The sequence below is a fragment of the Sphaeramia orbicularis genome, chromosome 20 (assembly GCF_902148855.1).
Source record: "Sphaeramia orbicularis chromosome 20, fSphaOr1.1, whole genome shotgun sequence".
NCBI lineage: Eukaryota > Metazoa > Chordata > Actinopteri > Kurtiformes > Apogonidae > Sphaeramia > Sphaeramia orbicularis.
Window position 1 is genome coordinate 14,856,537 of NC_043976.1, and position 17,215 is coordinate 14,873,751.

At 38.7% G+C, this 17,215-nt stretch overlaps 1 protein-coding gene across 1 annotated transcript; it reads left to right on the forward strand.

The window, feature by feature from the left end:
- The first annotated feature begins 11,128 nt into the window (after positions 1-11,128).
- dselb (dermatan sulfate epimerase like b) lies at positions 11,129-15,925 on the forward strand. The gene has a single exon (XM_030122953.1). It carries the CDS (start codon positions 12,106-12,108, stop codon positions 15,754-15,756), a length of 3,651 nt encoding a protein of 1,216 aa, XP_029978813.1. The 5' UTR covers positions 11,129-12,105; the 3' UTR covers positions 15,757-15,925.
- Positions 15,926-17,215: the final 1,290 nt, after the last annotated feature.

The window sequence follows — 17,215 nt, forward strand, 5'->3', positions numbered from 1 at the left end:
ATATTCTGTTTAAAATAAGAATTTTACCATTCTATAATCCTAAAATAATATTTTCTTATTTTAAGAAAACTTGGTAAGTACAATTTTCTTACTGCACTGGCAGGTAATTTTACTCAAAATAAGATATTTTAACCCAGGGGTGTCAAACTCATTTTAGTTCAGGGGCCACATTCAGCTAAATTTGATCTGCAGTGTGCCGAACCAGTAAAATAATAACATAATAATATATAAATAATGTCAACTCCAAACTTTTCTCTACGTTTTAGAGCAAAAAAAGTAAATTCACATTATGAAAAGGTTTATATCTACAAACTATCCTTTCAAAAGACATGAATAACACGAACAAACTGAAAAACACAAGTGTAATTTTAACAATATTATTCCTCAGTTTATCATTTACACATGTTCATTATAACTTACAGATTGCAATGGATCTACAAATACACAAAATATTTAGTAACAGGCAGAATATAGTTAAAATTGTACTTATTTCTCTTAAGACATTTCAGGTTGTTCATATTTGTTCAGGTTATTCACATTTTTTGCGAAATTATACTTTGTTTTAGTGTAAATACATGAAAATATTTACATTTCTAAAGAGAAATATTTGGAGTTGTCATTATTTATATGTTCTTATGATAGTATTTTACTGGTCCTGCCCACTTGAGATTGAATTGGTCTAAATGTGGAACCTGAACTAAAAGGATTGTTAATATCAGTGTAATTTTTGCATTTCACAAATTCATCCCAAGGGCCGGACTGGACCCTTTGGTGGCCCAGATTTGGACCCCGGGCCACATGTTTGACACCTGTGTTTTAACCCAATAATGAGTTTAATTTTCTTAGTTTTGTACAGGCCTTTTTTGCGATGTATGCATTACGACACATTTGTGATACAAAAACCAAATCAAATCATTGCTGACTGCTGCCAATACGCAACATTACTACTTTAGACGGCAGCATTATGGTAGCCTACTTCAAATAAATTAAAGGACTATCTCTTCTTGCCTCTTTCAGCTGCCTCTAGAGTGAGGACTGTAACAATAATTTGTGCCAAGGTCTGTGCAGAATGGAAAATGTCCACTATAGGAACACAAAGCAGAGATGACGCTTCCAAATAACAAGTACCAGCACATTATGAAGGTGAGAAATAGAAGGATGCAGTGGATAAAAAGAAACGCCGACAGACAGAGACGTGGATACAAATGCATGCGGTTGTTAGACTTTCTTATCAAATACCGTACACACTCATAGAAGAGAAAATGCCTGTCAAACGTAGAACAGAGTGAATCTGTAGCTCTTAGACCACGATGCACAGTATTAGCTAATAACATCATGTTGAGAGGCTGTAATTCCAGCATGCTAATTTGTTTTAGGTTGTGGATCGTGGACAATAGAGATCCAGAGATTGCATCAATGATGTAGTAGGTTTGAATGTGGATTGATCTGTTGCTGTCTGAACACAGCGGCAAACTGGGACGCAACCAGCCAACAGTCAACCATCTGCCAGTGAAACAAACATTTGCAACATGGAACAATAATGGATGTTGAAACCGCTTCTCAAAAGATATATAGTAGCCAGTTATCTTAAGGCTGTTAAGATTTGCATTGGCTGGCTCCACAGTAGACAGACTTTCTTTCCTTCTTTAATTTTTTCTTCCAACAGTTTCCTGGAAAACAAGTAAATGATGAGAAACTTTACTTCTCTGCTCTGTAGGTGTCATTGTGTGTAGAGGTTTTAACCCATAAAGACCCAAACATCAACCAAAACCATCTACTGGTCTAAACTGTTTTATACCTGTTGATCCACTAATCCTATCAATACGTGTAAATAATTGGTGTAAAATACAGTTTGTCGTCTTTTCATAGTAATCAGATATGACCCATTTGGATGTTCAGAGGCTCCGTTGTTACCGTGGAAACACCGTCATCTTCTACAACATTGATTCACCAGTAAGACCCATGGAGTTGGATCAGTGACAGTGGATGGACACACTTGGATTATGTTGAGTTAATGATAGACTTTGCTAAAAAAGTCACTTTTTTCCTCAGTTTTCATTGTTTTGATGTAATAACTATTGAATTTACTCGGAGCTTTAATGAACATCTACATGATCAGTGAATTAAATATAGGAAAATGCATGATTTTTAACCCCTAAAGACCCAGTGCTACTTTTGTGGCAGTTACAAAATGAATTTTTCTCTCTATTTAATGTTTCTTAAATAATTTACCACCATTTTTTATAATATTATCTTCTGTATTTTGTGTTTTTTCAGTGACAATCATGTATTTTCCATGATTTAATTTACTGACCATATAGATGAGTTTCATGTGATGTATGCATACATTAAGTCTTGGAGGTGGAAGTCACGCTGAGTTTGTAGCGTGTTAAATGATGGACCTGCTAAACTCATGTGTGCCGTTTATTACTTAGCTTTCACCAAGTATAAGTTAGGCAGAAAGACCGCTCGGTTCCTTCTGTTCTGCCGACCGCTGTTTATAGTTATTACTGTGGTTAGCGTAGCTTCTCAGTATAGTTAGCCTGTGTGTCTGTTGCACTTAGCAGCATGGAAAAAGTAGAATTGTCATCATGTGGTACAGTGATGAAGACCCCTTTAAACCTACCAAGAGGGCTTCCCCTGACCTATCAGCCTATAGAGACAGAGTGATTGTGGAGCTACCTGCTCCCTTTGAGTTTCCTCAGCTGGGTGAAGCAGCTGGAAGTGGCAGTCGGAGCTACAGCGGGTGACACCAGTGAGTTCAGCTGGAGCTGGTGAGAACACTCCCCACCGGTCTGTGCCAGTCTGCTTTTCTACTATGGGACAGCCTTCCCCATGCGGTCAAGTGAAATTATGCGGCCGTGAAAGAGAAGATGGGATGGGCTTTTGGACAGAGACAGTTAATGGACTGTTTTAGAGCTAACATATCGGCTCGTTCACGAGTTCTGTTGGAGAGCCTGGAGGGGTACGCAGCTGATGTGAGCCGGCTGGAGCTGGTACTGGTGTTTTTGCCTCCGAGTTGTGCGCGCATCACTGTTGTTGGTAAACATTGAAACTCATCTATAGATGTTCATAAAAGCTCATATTAAAGCTGATTGTTATTACAGTCTACTCTCGTTATACCGCCAACTTCCGTTCACGGCCAAATTGGCGGTATAGCGAAAATGGCGTTACAACGGGTTGCGTCCATAATGTGCATGTCTTTACTATATGATGTCTATGCTGCCTCCGTTAACCCGTTCTAATTGCGTTTCTAAATAAATCTTGATTCTGTTATGTTGTAAGGGATCATTTAAAGTGGGGAAACATTTTAAGCATTATTACACCGTGTCGGGAAATGACACCCCATCATCTTGAGGCTTTGGCTTAATCCCACGTCCTCTTCCCGACATCCTGACCTACTGAGTGTTCTGCGATAAATGAACGGTGGCCGTTCCGTAGACCTACTCGTAGCTTGTCGCGATCAGCGTCTGGCGCGTTTGTTTCAGTGCATTGTTAAAATTTATGTGTACTCGATGGCAATCACGCTGGCGGTATAACGGTCGGGAAATCAATGGTATAAGTGTTGTTTGTGCATGGAACTGGGCTGGCGGATGGTGATAGGCGGAAATGGCGGTAGCTAATGGAATAATGCATTGGGGATTTTTGTGCAATGGTTTTGGTCGGCGGTGAGCGAAAATGGCGGTATAACGGCGGGCGGTTTAACGAGAGTAGACTGTATATCAGAAACAGAGAAAGCTGAAGAAAGTGACTTTTTTCAACAAAATCTGTCATTAACTGAACATAAACCAAGTGTCTCCATCCACTGTCACTGATCCAACTCTATGAGTTTTACTGGTGAATCAATATTGTATCATAATATTATACTCTGTATTTTGTGTTTTTCAGTGCAAACTGTGTATTTTCCCATATTTAATTGACTGATCATGTACTTATGTCATCATGTTGATATTACATTTGAGGGTTATGATATCTACAACAGAGAAAACTGAAGACAATGTGACTTTTTCATCAAAATATATTGTAGCATATGTGGAATTTTACATGGAAGTTAGTTCTGTGTCAAGTTTGAGCACAAGTTGTAGCAAGTCAAAGACATATTAGAACAATCACAACAGGATAGCCATTGCTCTGCCTATGGCTCTCACTCAGGGTGCAACTTTACAAATTACAAAAATACAAAAAAAATACACAAAAAGGCCAATAAACATTGCCATACAGATACTAAGTCAAAACTAGTACTAACACAACAACCTCACTGAATTCTTGCACATAAAAATAACACATTTACAACAAAATACCCACTACCCATAATGCACTGTAGCAAACATGCCACAATATCATTACCTGGACACTAATCCAAGCGTGCCCATCCACTGTCATTGATCCAACTCCATGGGTTTTACTGGTGAACCAATGTTGTAGAAGATGACGGTGTTTCCACGGTAACTACAGAGCCTCTGAACGTCCTAATGGGTCATATCTTATGACAATGAAAAGATGACAAACTGTATGTTACACCAATTATTTACATGTATTAACAGGATTAGTGGATCAACAGGTATTAAACAGTTTAGATCAGTAGATGCTTTAGGTCAGCGGCTGTTTGGGTCTTTATGGATTAACTGAAAAACATAAAATACAGAGAATAATATAATAAATGGTGATAAATCACTTAAGAAAGATTAAAATATTGAGAAAAATGTATTTGGGAAGTGCCACAAAAGGAGCACTGGGTCTTTAAAGGTTAAGTCTGTATTGTACACAGCTAGTGCCAACAGATAATCACATGGATCATAAAGCTTTAAATACAACATAATAAGAACAACATAATTACAGTTATTAGAAAACATAGTACAGATTAAAAGGCTCAAAAAGACAAGTGTTTCGTGACTGATCTTTTTCAGAAGACACAGGTGATGAAGTAGAGGGATGTAATGAAAAAAGTCAGTCTAATTTTTCTTTTTGTCACAAAATTGGCCAGTTTTCAGTCCCCCTCTCCTCAGAATATGATATTTATATATGTAATACAACCTGAGTGATCAGATTTCAAGATCACTGTTTAATATGAGCCTTTTTTTGTGGTGTGTTTCCTCTCCATATGGAAGATTTTCATCCTAAGAGAGAGTGCTGTTCTTGTTTCCTGCAGCGATCCTGATAAGGCCAACTGTGCGCCTGTAGCATGCGCTTTCGTACTGTGGGGGAAGAAAAAAAAAAAAAAAATGCAACAGCGGTCCCTCTGGGATAGCATGCTGCCGAACACACATGTGAGCTGGCTGTATAGAGAAAGCGATCCATCATTAAATGAAGATGCTGCACTGAAACCTAATATACACAGAGAATGAGGTGATCAATGAGCCCACGTGTTAGGACAGGCAAATGTCACACTTTTCTCAAAGGAAGGGCTTCTTTTGAGGGTATTGGATGCCTTTTTGTTGCCTCAGGAAATGTGTTTGAAAGAGATGCAACCGAGACTGGAGCTAAAACGCTGTAATAAGATATAGTAGGTGAAAATGATTACATTTTCCTTGTATATCTTAATGAGATCTAGGCTATCCGGTAATGAATTCCTCATATTGTATCATGACAAATGCAGGTAAAAATGTCAAATGGTAGAAAGAAATCTAACAATGTCTCAAGTAAATGGGATTTTGTCCTAGTTTTGGATTAACCCATAAAGACCCAAACAGCTGCCGACCAAAAGCATCTACTAATTTATACTATTTAATACCTGTTGATCTACTAATCCTATCAATACATGTAAATAATGGTGTAAAATACAGTTTGTCATCTTTTCATGGTCATCACATATGACCCGTTTGGACGTTCAGAGGCTCTGTAGTTACCATGGAAACGCCTTTATCTTCTACAACGTTTATTCATCAGTAAAACCCATGGAGTTTAGAATAAAATAGAATAGAATAGCCTTTATTATTATTGTATGTAAAATTAACCCTTTAAATCATTGTTTTTCAACCTTGGAATTCATATGGGGTCACCTGAAATTTCTAGTAATTGATAAAAATTAAAAAGCAAATAAAATACTAATAAAAAATGTTTTTTAATAATTCAATATATATTTCATTATAATTAAGACACCACACATTTTTCCTAATGAAAATCCAGTTCAAATAAAATGCAGGATATTAACATCTGAGGGGGCATATGTTGATTGACCCAATCATGTGACCGCATGCGTTACTACGCTTCAACCTGACCGGACAGAGTCGAAACCGGACCGAACAGAGAATGAGAAGATTTCTTCGCCTGCCTGGTCCTGCTAAGACATCTCCAAGAGAAACATGTCTCGTTTTGAATGTCTGGGGTCACCAGAAATTTGTGATGTTCAAATGGGGTCATGAGCCAAAAACTGGTAAGGAACCACTGCTTTAAATCCTAAGCCTAAAAGGTCCCACCTGGAGTTTTTTTTCTCATTTAGACTAACTAAAAAATTTGAAAATATAAGTGTACGGTGAGTGAGTGAGTCTATTTTCCATTATTCCAGAGCCCGTTTTTCAGATCTTGCAAAATCTACCAATCATTTACAATTTCCTGCATGTTATAATGCAGCTAAAATGGCGTCTCCTCCAGCTTCTAGTACAGATAAGAGTGAAATTATCGCAATGACCCAATAAAACCTATAAAGCGCAACGTTTCAGGTTTCAGAAACCATTGGAATTTTTCCAGTTGCACAAACAGTGAAAGAGTTCCAGCCATCCAAACTGCACATGCACAGGGTGTGTCAGCGATGACACGTCAGGTTTTAAAGAGTTAAATTAGTAGTGCAACTCCAGTCAGTGCAGTAATATTCACAAAATCAGTACTATAGAAATAAGAATAGAGCAAATATAAAATTACTGGAAAAAAAAAAAAGATAAGAAAATATAATTTAAAAATGTATAATTTAATAAGGTAACATAAGAATAGAGCTTATTTGAATAAAAAATATATAATAAAACTGGATAAAATATGAATAGATGCAATTTACAGTGTTAACAGTATGTATTTCCTATAAAAACAGTACGTATACCTATGAACCAGGTCTATATAAAAATAGTGCATTTATTTTTGATACATATTGAGTAAATTTTGTATTGCTACTGCAGGACAGAAGATAAATACTGACAAATAAAAGAGGCTGGAGAGGCTCAGTTTTACATTCAGTTAATTGATATATTCAATGAAGAACTCACTTTTTCTTCATTTTTCTCTGTTTTTGATAAAATAACCTTCAACTTTAATCTGAGCTTTTATGAACATCGACATGATCAATGAATAAAACCACTGAGACCAAAACACAAACCATCTACTATTACCTGTTGATCCATAATTCTATCAATACATGTAAATAATTGGTGTAAAATACAGTTTGTCATCTTTTCATGGTCATCAGATATGACCCATGTGGACGTTCAGAGGCTCTGTAGTTACCGTGGAAACACCGTCATTTTCTACAACATTGATTCACCAGTAAAACCCATGGAGTTGGATCAATGACAGTGGATGGACACAGTAGTTTTTTTTAACATTCAGTTAGCAATATCTTGGCTGAAAAAGTCCCTTTTTCTTCATTTTTTCTCAGTTTTGAAATAATTCACTTTGAATTTACTCTGAGTTTTCATGAAATCTACATGATCTGTGAATTAAATATAAGAAAACGCATGATTTACACCAAAAATTATTTGCTATTATTAGGCTTATAGGCTATTATTCATTTATTTATTTTCTCATTCATTTTCTGAATCTGCTTCATCCTCACTAGGGTCACGGAGGTCGCTTGAAGCCTATCCCAGCTACTTATGGGCAAAAGCGGCGTACACCCTGGACATGTCACCAGTTCACAGGCTATTATTAAAATAAAAAAAAGGTGATGAATCTGTTAAGAAAGGTCATTCATTTGGGATCATTCTTTTTTTTATGTTGTTATGCTTTTATGTTAATATGTAATAGGTAGAATACACATTTTGTCTTTTAATTCTACTTTCTTTTTAATCTAACTTATTCTTATCTATTTACACTCTGCATTTATTTATTGTTGATGTTGTATGACTGTTTCTGTGGAGCAGTGACCGTATTTTGAATTTCCCCTTGGGGATTCACAAAGTCTGTCTATCTATCTATCTATCTATCTATCTATCTATCTATCTATCTATCTATCTATCTATCTATCTATCTATCTATCTATCTATCTATCTATCTATCTATCTATCTATCTATCTATCTATCTATCTATCTATCTATCTATCTATCTATCTATCTATCTATATGTTGCACTGGGTCTTTATGGGTTAAATATAGAAAAACACCTGGTTTTCACTGAAAAAATGCAAAATACAGAAGATAATATTAAAATAAATGGTGATAAATCGCTTAAGAAAGGTCAAATAGAGCAAAAGGTAGCACTGGGTGTTTATGATTAAAGAAGTAAAACAAATACAAGGGTTATCTTTTTATTTATCATCTATAAATGTCTTTTTTTCTGCTCCTAACACATACTTTAATGCCCTGTTAAACATTTTACCACTGGAGAAACCTTTTAACATCTCATTCATTATTCATTATTATTATTATTATTATTACTTTCTTCTGATCAATACTCGATTTTACAAATGTGTATTTGTGCTTGTCTTTGCAATAACTGATTTTTAATGTTTTAGCTGTGTTTACGTTTTGTTTAGGTTTTTTATTCATATCTTTTTCTAACTCCGTGACTCAGGGAAACGCACAAGAATTCCAGTGTACCTATACTGCTATGTATCTGTCGGCTAAAATTTGCTTAGAGGTCTTATTTATGTCTTTGTGCATAAGAAATCAATACAAGTGAATCCCCAAAGGAACTTTGTGTTGGTAAATGCAAGTTATGCAAATTTACAGGATTTCAGTTCTGTTCAACATGTTGATGGTCATATGAACTATGTTTTCAGCTCAAAAATGTCCAATTTCATCACAATTAATGCTATATTTTCATGTCACAAATGGCCAAGTTATATTTGAAGTGAATTTACTGGAAAAACAAATATTCTGTTCTTTTAGATTCCCCAGTTTTTCTTACCAGATTCTATCCTACATATCACATGTTTTATTTTTACAGGTTCAATATGGAGTATGGTGCTGATCCATCCTGCTTATGTTACGCCAATACATACATTAAGAATGTCACACGTCACTTTTTAAATCAACAGTTTTCTAATAATAAGCATTTTTATAAAGAAATAACAATTCTATATTGTTATTTATTCTTTAGTATGATGATAAACTATACAATAAATAATTCTGATCCTAGTTTTTGCACAGGGATCATTAGTGTAAACGGTGACATGGCTGCCGAGCATCAGTATGATGGGATCCGTAACAACCATGTCACATCCGTCCACTGCCACATTTTGTGTTTTTGTGTCAGCTGTTATTGTTTTAGATCCACAATACTAACATTTATGAATAAGAGGAGAATTAGCAGTAGTAAGTATATAAGTTTATTACTGATAAAGTACTGGTACTGACCAGATCATCATGGGTAATGTCACGTCCGTCCACCAGCAAAAGTTTTCACATACACGTGCTATTCAAAATCCAATATTTCTGAAAATATAGCTTCCACTGTCAAATAATATCAGTAGTCTGTGCACAAATGTATTAGCATTATTTCAACACAGTTCTATGCATTTCTTACAACTTTTTTTTTTTTTTTTTTTTTGAAAAAAATGGCCACTCATTTGACCCCCTAAGTCACTGGTGTCAAATCCGGCCCACCAAAGGTTCCACTCTGGCCCGCAAGATGAAAGTGCAAAAATTAACCTGAACAGTCCAGGTTGTCCAAATCCTTTTGGTTCAGGTTCCACATACAGACCAATGTGACCTCCAGTAAAAATAACAACACAATAACCCATAAATAATGACAACGACAAATTTTCTTTGTAAAAAATTATGTGGAAAAAATTTAAGTGAAAAAAATAACATTACACTGTGAAAATATTTACATTTACAAAACTATTCTTTCACAATAAATGCAAATAAATACATAAATAAAAACAAAGATGAACAACCCGAAATGTGCAGTTTTAACAATATTCTGCCTATTCCTAAATGTTTTGTGCATTTATGGATCCACTGTGATCTGTAGTTGTGTTAATAACAATAATAATAATAATAATAATAGATGTAATATTGTAGAAATTGTTCAAATTTTAGTTCCAAACTCCAAAATTTTAACAATATTCTGCCTGTTACCACATGCTTATATAACATTGTATGTAATGTACATGTATAAATAATAAGTCAAGGCTTAATATTGTTAAAATTGCACTAATTTTTCAAACGAAATTTCTGTTTTTTTCAGGTTATTCACATCTTTTTTGTAAAATGTAAATATTTTCATAATTTAATTGGGGGTTTTTTGTACTAAAACATAAAGAAAAACTTGGATTTGTCATTATTTATAGGTCATGAAGTCATTATTTTACTGATCTGGCCCGCTTGAGATCTAATTGGCTGAATATGGCCCCTGAAACAAAATGAGTTTGACCCCCTGCCCTAAGTAAATTTTAGCCGCTATACTGCTATGTATAAAATCTATTCTATTTTTTTTTTTTTTTTAATGCATTTGGCAGACGCTTTTTTCCAAAGTGACTTACAGGGGAAAACCAATCAAATCACTCAGTCAATCACATTTTATTTATATAGTGCCAGATCACAACAAAAAGTTATCTCATGACACTTTATATATAGAGTTGGTCAAAACCAGACTCTAAGCCAATTTACAGAAACCCAACAGAATTCTCTATTCTATTCTATTCTATTCTATTCTATTCTATTCTATTCTATTCTATTTTTGCACTATTACAGACTGTGCAGTAAAATGCTGACATTAAACAATAGTTTCTAAAAGAGTATTATTTAATCACAGTTTGTTTGATTTTCCCCCTGTGGCCTGTGCCTTCATCCTGAACATGAACTTGTGTTAAATGCTGTTAAATGCTGAAAAGCCCACATCCTCTAGTGAAATGTGCTGCTTTTACTTCCCACTCTTCAGAATGAAGGAGCTGAGATCCTGAAGTCACGGCTCCCTCTACAGTTTGTACAGTGGAAATTTTCCATCCAGTGGAAGAAAACAATCATACTGACTGTGTGTGTTGAACAGTCGGGGAGGACACAACGGAGACGCGTCCGTGGATTATACACACACGGAGACGGGCTTTTACTCCGGAGATGTGCGTCTGGAAAGGTACGGGACGCGTAAATATCCGCGCGTCGTGGGTCTACCTTTGGAATATACATCATTTGTGAAAGTGATTTACTATTTCCTGCAGACAATCGGAAAAATGCTTCATTCTTTGAATACTTGAGGAGTGACGACAACTTTCCTCTGTGCAGACTTCACTGCACAAACCGACATTTTTACGCATGGAAGTGAAAACGAGCGGACTGGATTATTGGACAATGCAGACACGGACATTTACCGAAAGGGATTTTGCAAAATTAAGCACCGGCTGTTAGAAGTGTCTGCAATCGGTGGAGGGAGAGAGGGAGGAGGAGGAGAGGGAGAGAAGGAGGGAGGAGGGGGGGGGGATACGAACCGAGCAATGTTATCCGCGGAGATGCGTTGTTTGCTGAGGTTCCTGCGCACGGATGTTGCAGCCTGGACGGACTGCACACGGAGCCTGTGGGTGACTGTGATTGGACCGGACACAGACTGGGGCTGACACACTCATGTTTGTCCGAGTGGAAATGTTTTGGGGAGGAGATCAATATGAGTTCCAAGGAGGGACATGCCAGTTAAGTCTTACTATGAGGACGCATGGATTATCTATCCCCCCTCCATCATATTTAATGTGACTTTTTTTTTTTTTTTTAATGCCTTTGAAAACTGTTCTGAGATTGTTATGAGTGTTTTTTTCTTGCACTGAAGTTTTATTGACTATCACGCACGGGACATTCATAATGTATCTGAATGTCTTATGAAAAACTCAACTTTATGGATTACTTAATGCACATCTAACCGTATATATATCTATATATATATTCCATCTGGACCTGAAGTTATGGGACATTTTAGAAAGAGAACCAATCTGCTGACTTATTTTTTCAAACTGTAAAATATATTCACACATGATGCCCAGAAGCATGGCAGTTAACTGGGTTGTATATTCTATGTTTTTACTGCCGCTGTTTGCAGTGGGAATGACTTTCTCGGGGGTCTTCAATGCCACAGATAGAGACATTTTAACGGATGATTTGCTGCAGGTTAAGCCCACACAAGACAACAGAGCAACAGAGCGGTGGAAACTCCAGTCTGCCGACTCCCATCCTAACCTATATTTTAACCAAGTGGATGTGTTGCACTTGAGGCAAAGGTCCTCCACCACCCACAGTCACATATTTAAAGTCATCCGAGCAGCAGTTCTCACCATGTTGTCTAATGTCCCCTTTTACATGCCCCCTGTAAAACATGAGGAGTTTACTAGCAAGTGGAATGAGATTTATGGGAATAACCTGCCTCCTCTGGCTCTGTACTGCCTGTTGTGCCCGGAGGACTCTCCAGCCCTGCAGTTTCTTATCAAATTCATGGACAGGATGGCCGAGTACCCGGACTGGAAGGTGACCAGCGCACCTAACGACGAGGTACCGATGGCTCACTCTCTTACCGGGTTTGCTACCGCCTATGACTTTATTTACACCTTCTTAGATGAACGGCGGAGAGATATATACCTCAAGAAAATTCGCTCTGAGACGGAGGAGTTGTATGAGACTTCAAAATACAGAGGATGGGGGAAGCAATATCTGCAGAATCATCAAACTACTAACATACTAGCCATCCTCACCGGTGCAATAGTGGTTGGATCACACAATGACCCTGAGTCCATGATCTGGAAACAAGTGGCAGTGAACTATATGGAGAAAACCATGTTTCTCCTGAACCATGTGGTCGATGGGTCTCTGGATGAAGGAGTCGCCTACGGGAGCTACACCGCCAAGTCTATCACGCAGTACGTCTTCTTAGCTCAGCGCCATTTCAACATTGACAACATGCAGAACAACTGGCTGCGGGGACACTTCTGGTTTTATTATGCCACTCTGTTGCCGGGGTTTCAGAGAACAGTTGGCATCGCAGACTCCAACTACAACTGGTTTTATGGCCCCGAGAGCCAGCTTGTTTTCCTCGACACATTCATCATGAGAAATGGGACGGGTAACTGGCTCGCTCAACAGATTAGAAAGCACAGACCCAAGGATGGTCCCATGGGGCAGTCGTCAGCGCAGCGCTGGGCTACACTTCACACAGAATACATCTGGTACAACTCCCACCTCACACCGCAACCCCCTCATGATTTTGGCAAAGCTAGGATGCATATTTTCTCTAACTGGGGTGTGGTTACCTATGGAGCGGGGCTGCCCAATGCACAGGGTAATACTTTTGTCTCCTTTAAGTCTGGCAAACTGGGTGGCCGTGCAGTTTATGATATAGTCCATGACAAGCCTTACTCCTGGGTGGACGGCTGGAACAGCTTTAACCCGGGTCATGAGCACCCTGACCAGAACTCATTCACTTTTGCTCCAAATGGACAAGTATTTGTGTCTGAAGCACTTTATGGCCCTAAATACAGTTATCTTAACAATGTACTGGTGTTTAGTCCGTCTCCCACCAGCCAGTGTAACACTCCGTGGGAGGGTCAGTTGGGGGAGTGCGCTAAGTGGCTGCGATGGACTGATGAGGGGGTGGGTGACGCCAGAGGGGAGGTGATTGTTGCCTCCTCACACAGGGACACCATGTTTGTAAGCGGTGAAGCTGTTTCAGCCTACTCCCCAGCCATGAAACTAAAGAGTGTGTTCAGAGCCTTGGTTCTGCTCAACTCACAGACCTTACTGGTGCTGGACCACGTAGAGAAGGCGGCCGAGTCACCTGTGAGGTCGTTCAGCGCTTTTTTCCACAATCTAGACATTGACTTTAAATACGTTCCCTTCAGATTCATGGACAGATACAATGGTGCGATGATGGATGTGTGGGACGCTCATTACAAAATGTTCTGGTTTGACACACAGGGTCACAGCCCTGAGACCAGGATACAGGAGGCAGAGCAGGCGGCTGAGTTTAAAAAGAGGTGGACTCAGTATGTCAATGTCACGTTTTCAATGACAAACACAGTCAGCAGAGTGGCTTATATTTTACACGGCCCGTACGTCAAAGTTTCTAACTGTAGATTTATAGACAATAACAAAAATGGAGTGAGACTCTCTTTAACCATAAATAACACAGAGAACATAGTGTCTATTGCTACTAACTATAAAGACATAGGAGTTAGGTTGAGTTATTTAGGATTTGGAGGTCATTGTAAAGTTGAGGATAGATATCAAATTACAAGATACGGCCTTGGGACACAGCTCATCCCAAAGCAAATCAGTGCTGATAATCAGTTGTTTGACTTTGGGTTTACTGTTAATTTAATAGCAGGGGTTATTCTCTGTGTGGCGATTGGCTTTTTGACAATGCAGAGAAAGTTTTATGTGTGCTTTAGCAGGCTGATGCGTTACGCCCTCCTGTCTGTGCTCATCCTGTGGATAGCTGAGCTGCTGTTTGTGTCTAACAGCTGCGATCAGCTTCTCTGTGGGGTAAAATGGAAAGGTGTGGGTGCCAAAAACGAAGTAAACAAACAAATCAGACTGCACGAGCAGTACCGGCTCCCCCTCCCCACTGTCATCATCACAACTCTTCCCGGTTCGGGATCAGAAATACTCAAGCACCTTTTCTACAACAGCTCAGACTTTGTTTACATTAGAGTTCCCACTGAGCACGTGGACATTCCAGAAACAGAGTTTGAGTTTGACTCTCTGGTCGATGCCTGCGAGTGGTCAAGGTCAGACGCTGTGAACGGGCGGTTTAAGATTATTCAGGGCTGGCTGCATTCGCTGGTTCACAACATCAAGCTGCACTTGCAAAATATTCAGCTGGTGGAGGGCAGCAGGGTCAAACAGCCCCTGAGAGTTAGCCCCTCCAGAGACAGAAAGAAAAGGTTCAGGAGGAGAGAGCCGGCGTCTGAGCTGAGGGGTAAACTCAGAGCCAGTCTGGACAGAGACGCCGAGTATGTTAGGGAGATGAGACGCCACGTTGCCGAGTACCCTAACGCCCGCGTCGTCCTCAACATGCGAAGCGGGAGCTGGGCGCTGAAACTGCCTTTCATTCAGGAGGTTGTGGGACCCTCCTTAAGGACAATCTATTTAGTTAGAGACCCTCGAGCTTGGATTTATATCATGGTCTATAACAGCAAACCTAGCCTTTACTCTCTTAAAAATATTCCACAGCACCTTTCTTTGATATTCAAGGAGGACGCTGTCAGGGATGGGTGCCCAACTGTGGCGCCGGAGTTTAAAATAATACAGAGGCTGCTGTCCCGCTCAGAGACAAACCCTGTCATGATACTCGCTCATCTGTGGCTGGCTCACACCGCGGCGGTGCTGAGGGTCAGCGAGAGCCTCCCCGAGGAGTCCTACCTCCAAGTGAGGTTTGAGGACGTAGTCAACTTCCCCCAAGAGACTGCCCAGAGCATACACACATTCTTGGGGGTGCCGGTGTCACCCGCAGCCCTCAACCAACTTCTGTTCACCACCTCCACTAACCTGTACAATCTGATGTACGAAGGGGACATCTCACCAGCCAACATTAACGTGTGGAGACAAAACATGCCTCGGAAAGACGTCAGACTCATAGAGGACGTATGTGGGAGTGTGATGAAAAAGCTGGGTTACGTCAGGTTCGCCAGTTGACTTCCTGCTGCTGGTCAGCTGATTTAAGCTCTTGTTTACTGTAGCTCTAAGTATGAGTTCTGTAGAGTTGTGTGTGTGTGTGTATGGGGGGGGGGTTGTTTGTTTTTTTTGCACTGACCTTAACCCATAAAGACCCAAACATCCACTGATCTAAATTGTTTAATATCTATCAATCCTCTAATCCACAGGTGTCAAACATGCGGCCCGGGGGCCAAATCCGGCACGCCAAAGTGTCCAGTCCGGCCCGCAGGATGAATTTGTGAAATACAAAAATTACACTGAAGATGTTAACGATCAGTGATGTCAAAATCATTTTAATTCAGGTTCCATTAGTGATGGGACTTGTGACTCTTTGAAGGGAGCCGTTCAATCAGGAGCCGTTCACTGAAAAGAGTCGTTCAAAAGACTGACTCTTATGTTTTTTGCAATATTTTGAAACACCAATGTTTTAATGACTAAATAGGCTACATGTGATGATTGACGTTACATTTTAAAGGTGTTTAATTAGCGCGGCAGTAAATATTATCATACCGTAAAAAAGAATAGTTAGTTCAAATGTGTGGGCTAAATCCATGACATGAGAGGTGACATTAGGCAAATGCTGGAATTTGACCAAAAACATCACGGTACATTATGTGGACTAGTCTGTAGCCTAAAAATGAAGAAGAAAATAAAACATTTTCTTATAAAATAACATTTTATTCTCCTCAAAACAAGAACAATAAATGTGTGTAAACATACAGAAAAAAATGCACAAAACACAACAGTGATTAATCACTGCAATTACTAAATACCTGAACTGTAGTGCAATTCTCAGAACAAGAACAGTATGTTGGTAAATTGACAGGCAATCGGACACTCCCTCCTTAAAAAAAAAAAAAAAAAAAAAAATGAACAGCTCTTTACAAAGACTCGGTTCCCATCGTTCATTCCAAAGAGCTGTTCAAGAGATTCGATTCGTTCATGAACGTCACATCACTACCTCTAATCCACAGGTGTCAAACATGTGGCCCGGAGACCAAATCCGGCCCACTAAAGGGTCCAATCCGGCCCGTGGGATGAATTTGTGAAATGCAAAAATTACACTGAAGTTATTAACAATCAGTGGTGTCAAAATCATTTTAATTCAGGTTCCACATACAGACACATACAGTCCAATTAGATTTCAAGTGGGTCAGAACCAGTAAAATATGATCATAATAACCAAGAAATAATGACAACCCCAAATTTCCCCTTTGTTTTTTTTGGTGTAGAGAAGTAAAATTACATGAAAATGTTTGCATTACCAAACTATACTTGTACAAAAAATGTGAATATCCTGAACAAATATGAACAAATGGATATGTCTTAAGAAAAGTAAATTTAATTTTACCAATATTCTGCCTGTTACGAAATGTTTTGCGCAATTGTAATGCACATGTGTAAATGATAAACTGAAAACTGAGGCATAATATTGTTA

Excerpts from the sequence above, each read along its gene's own strand:
- dselb (XM_030122953.1), top strand. The coding sequence starts at position 12,106 with ATGATGCCCAGAAGCATGGCAGTTAACTGGGTTGTATATTCTATGTTT.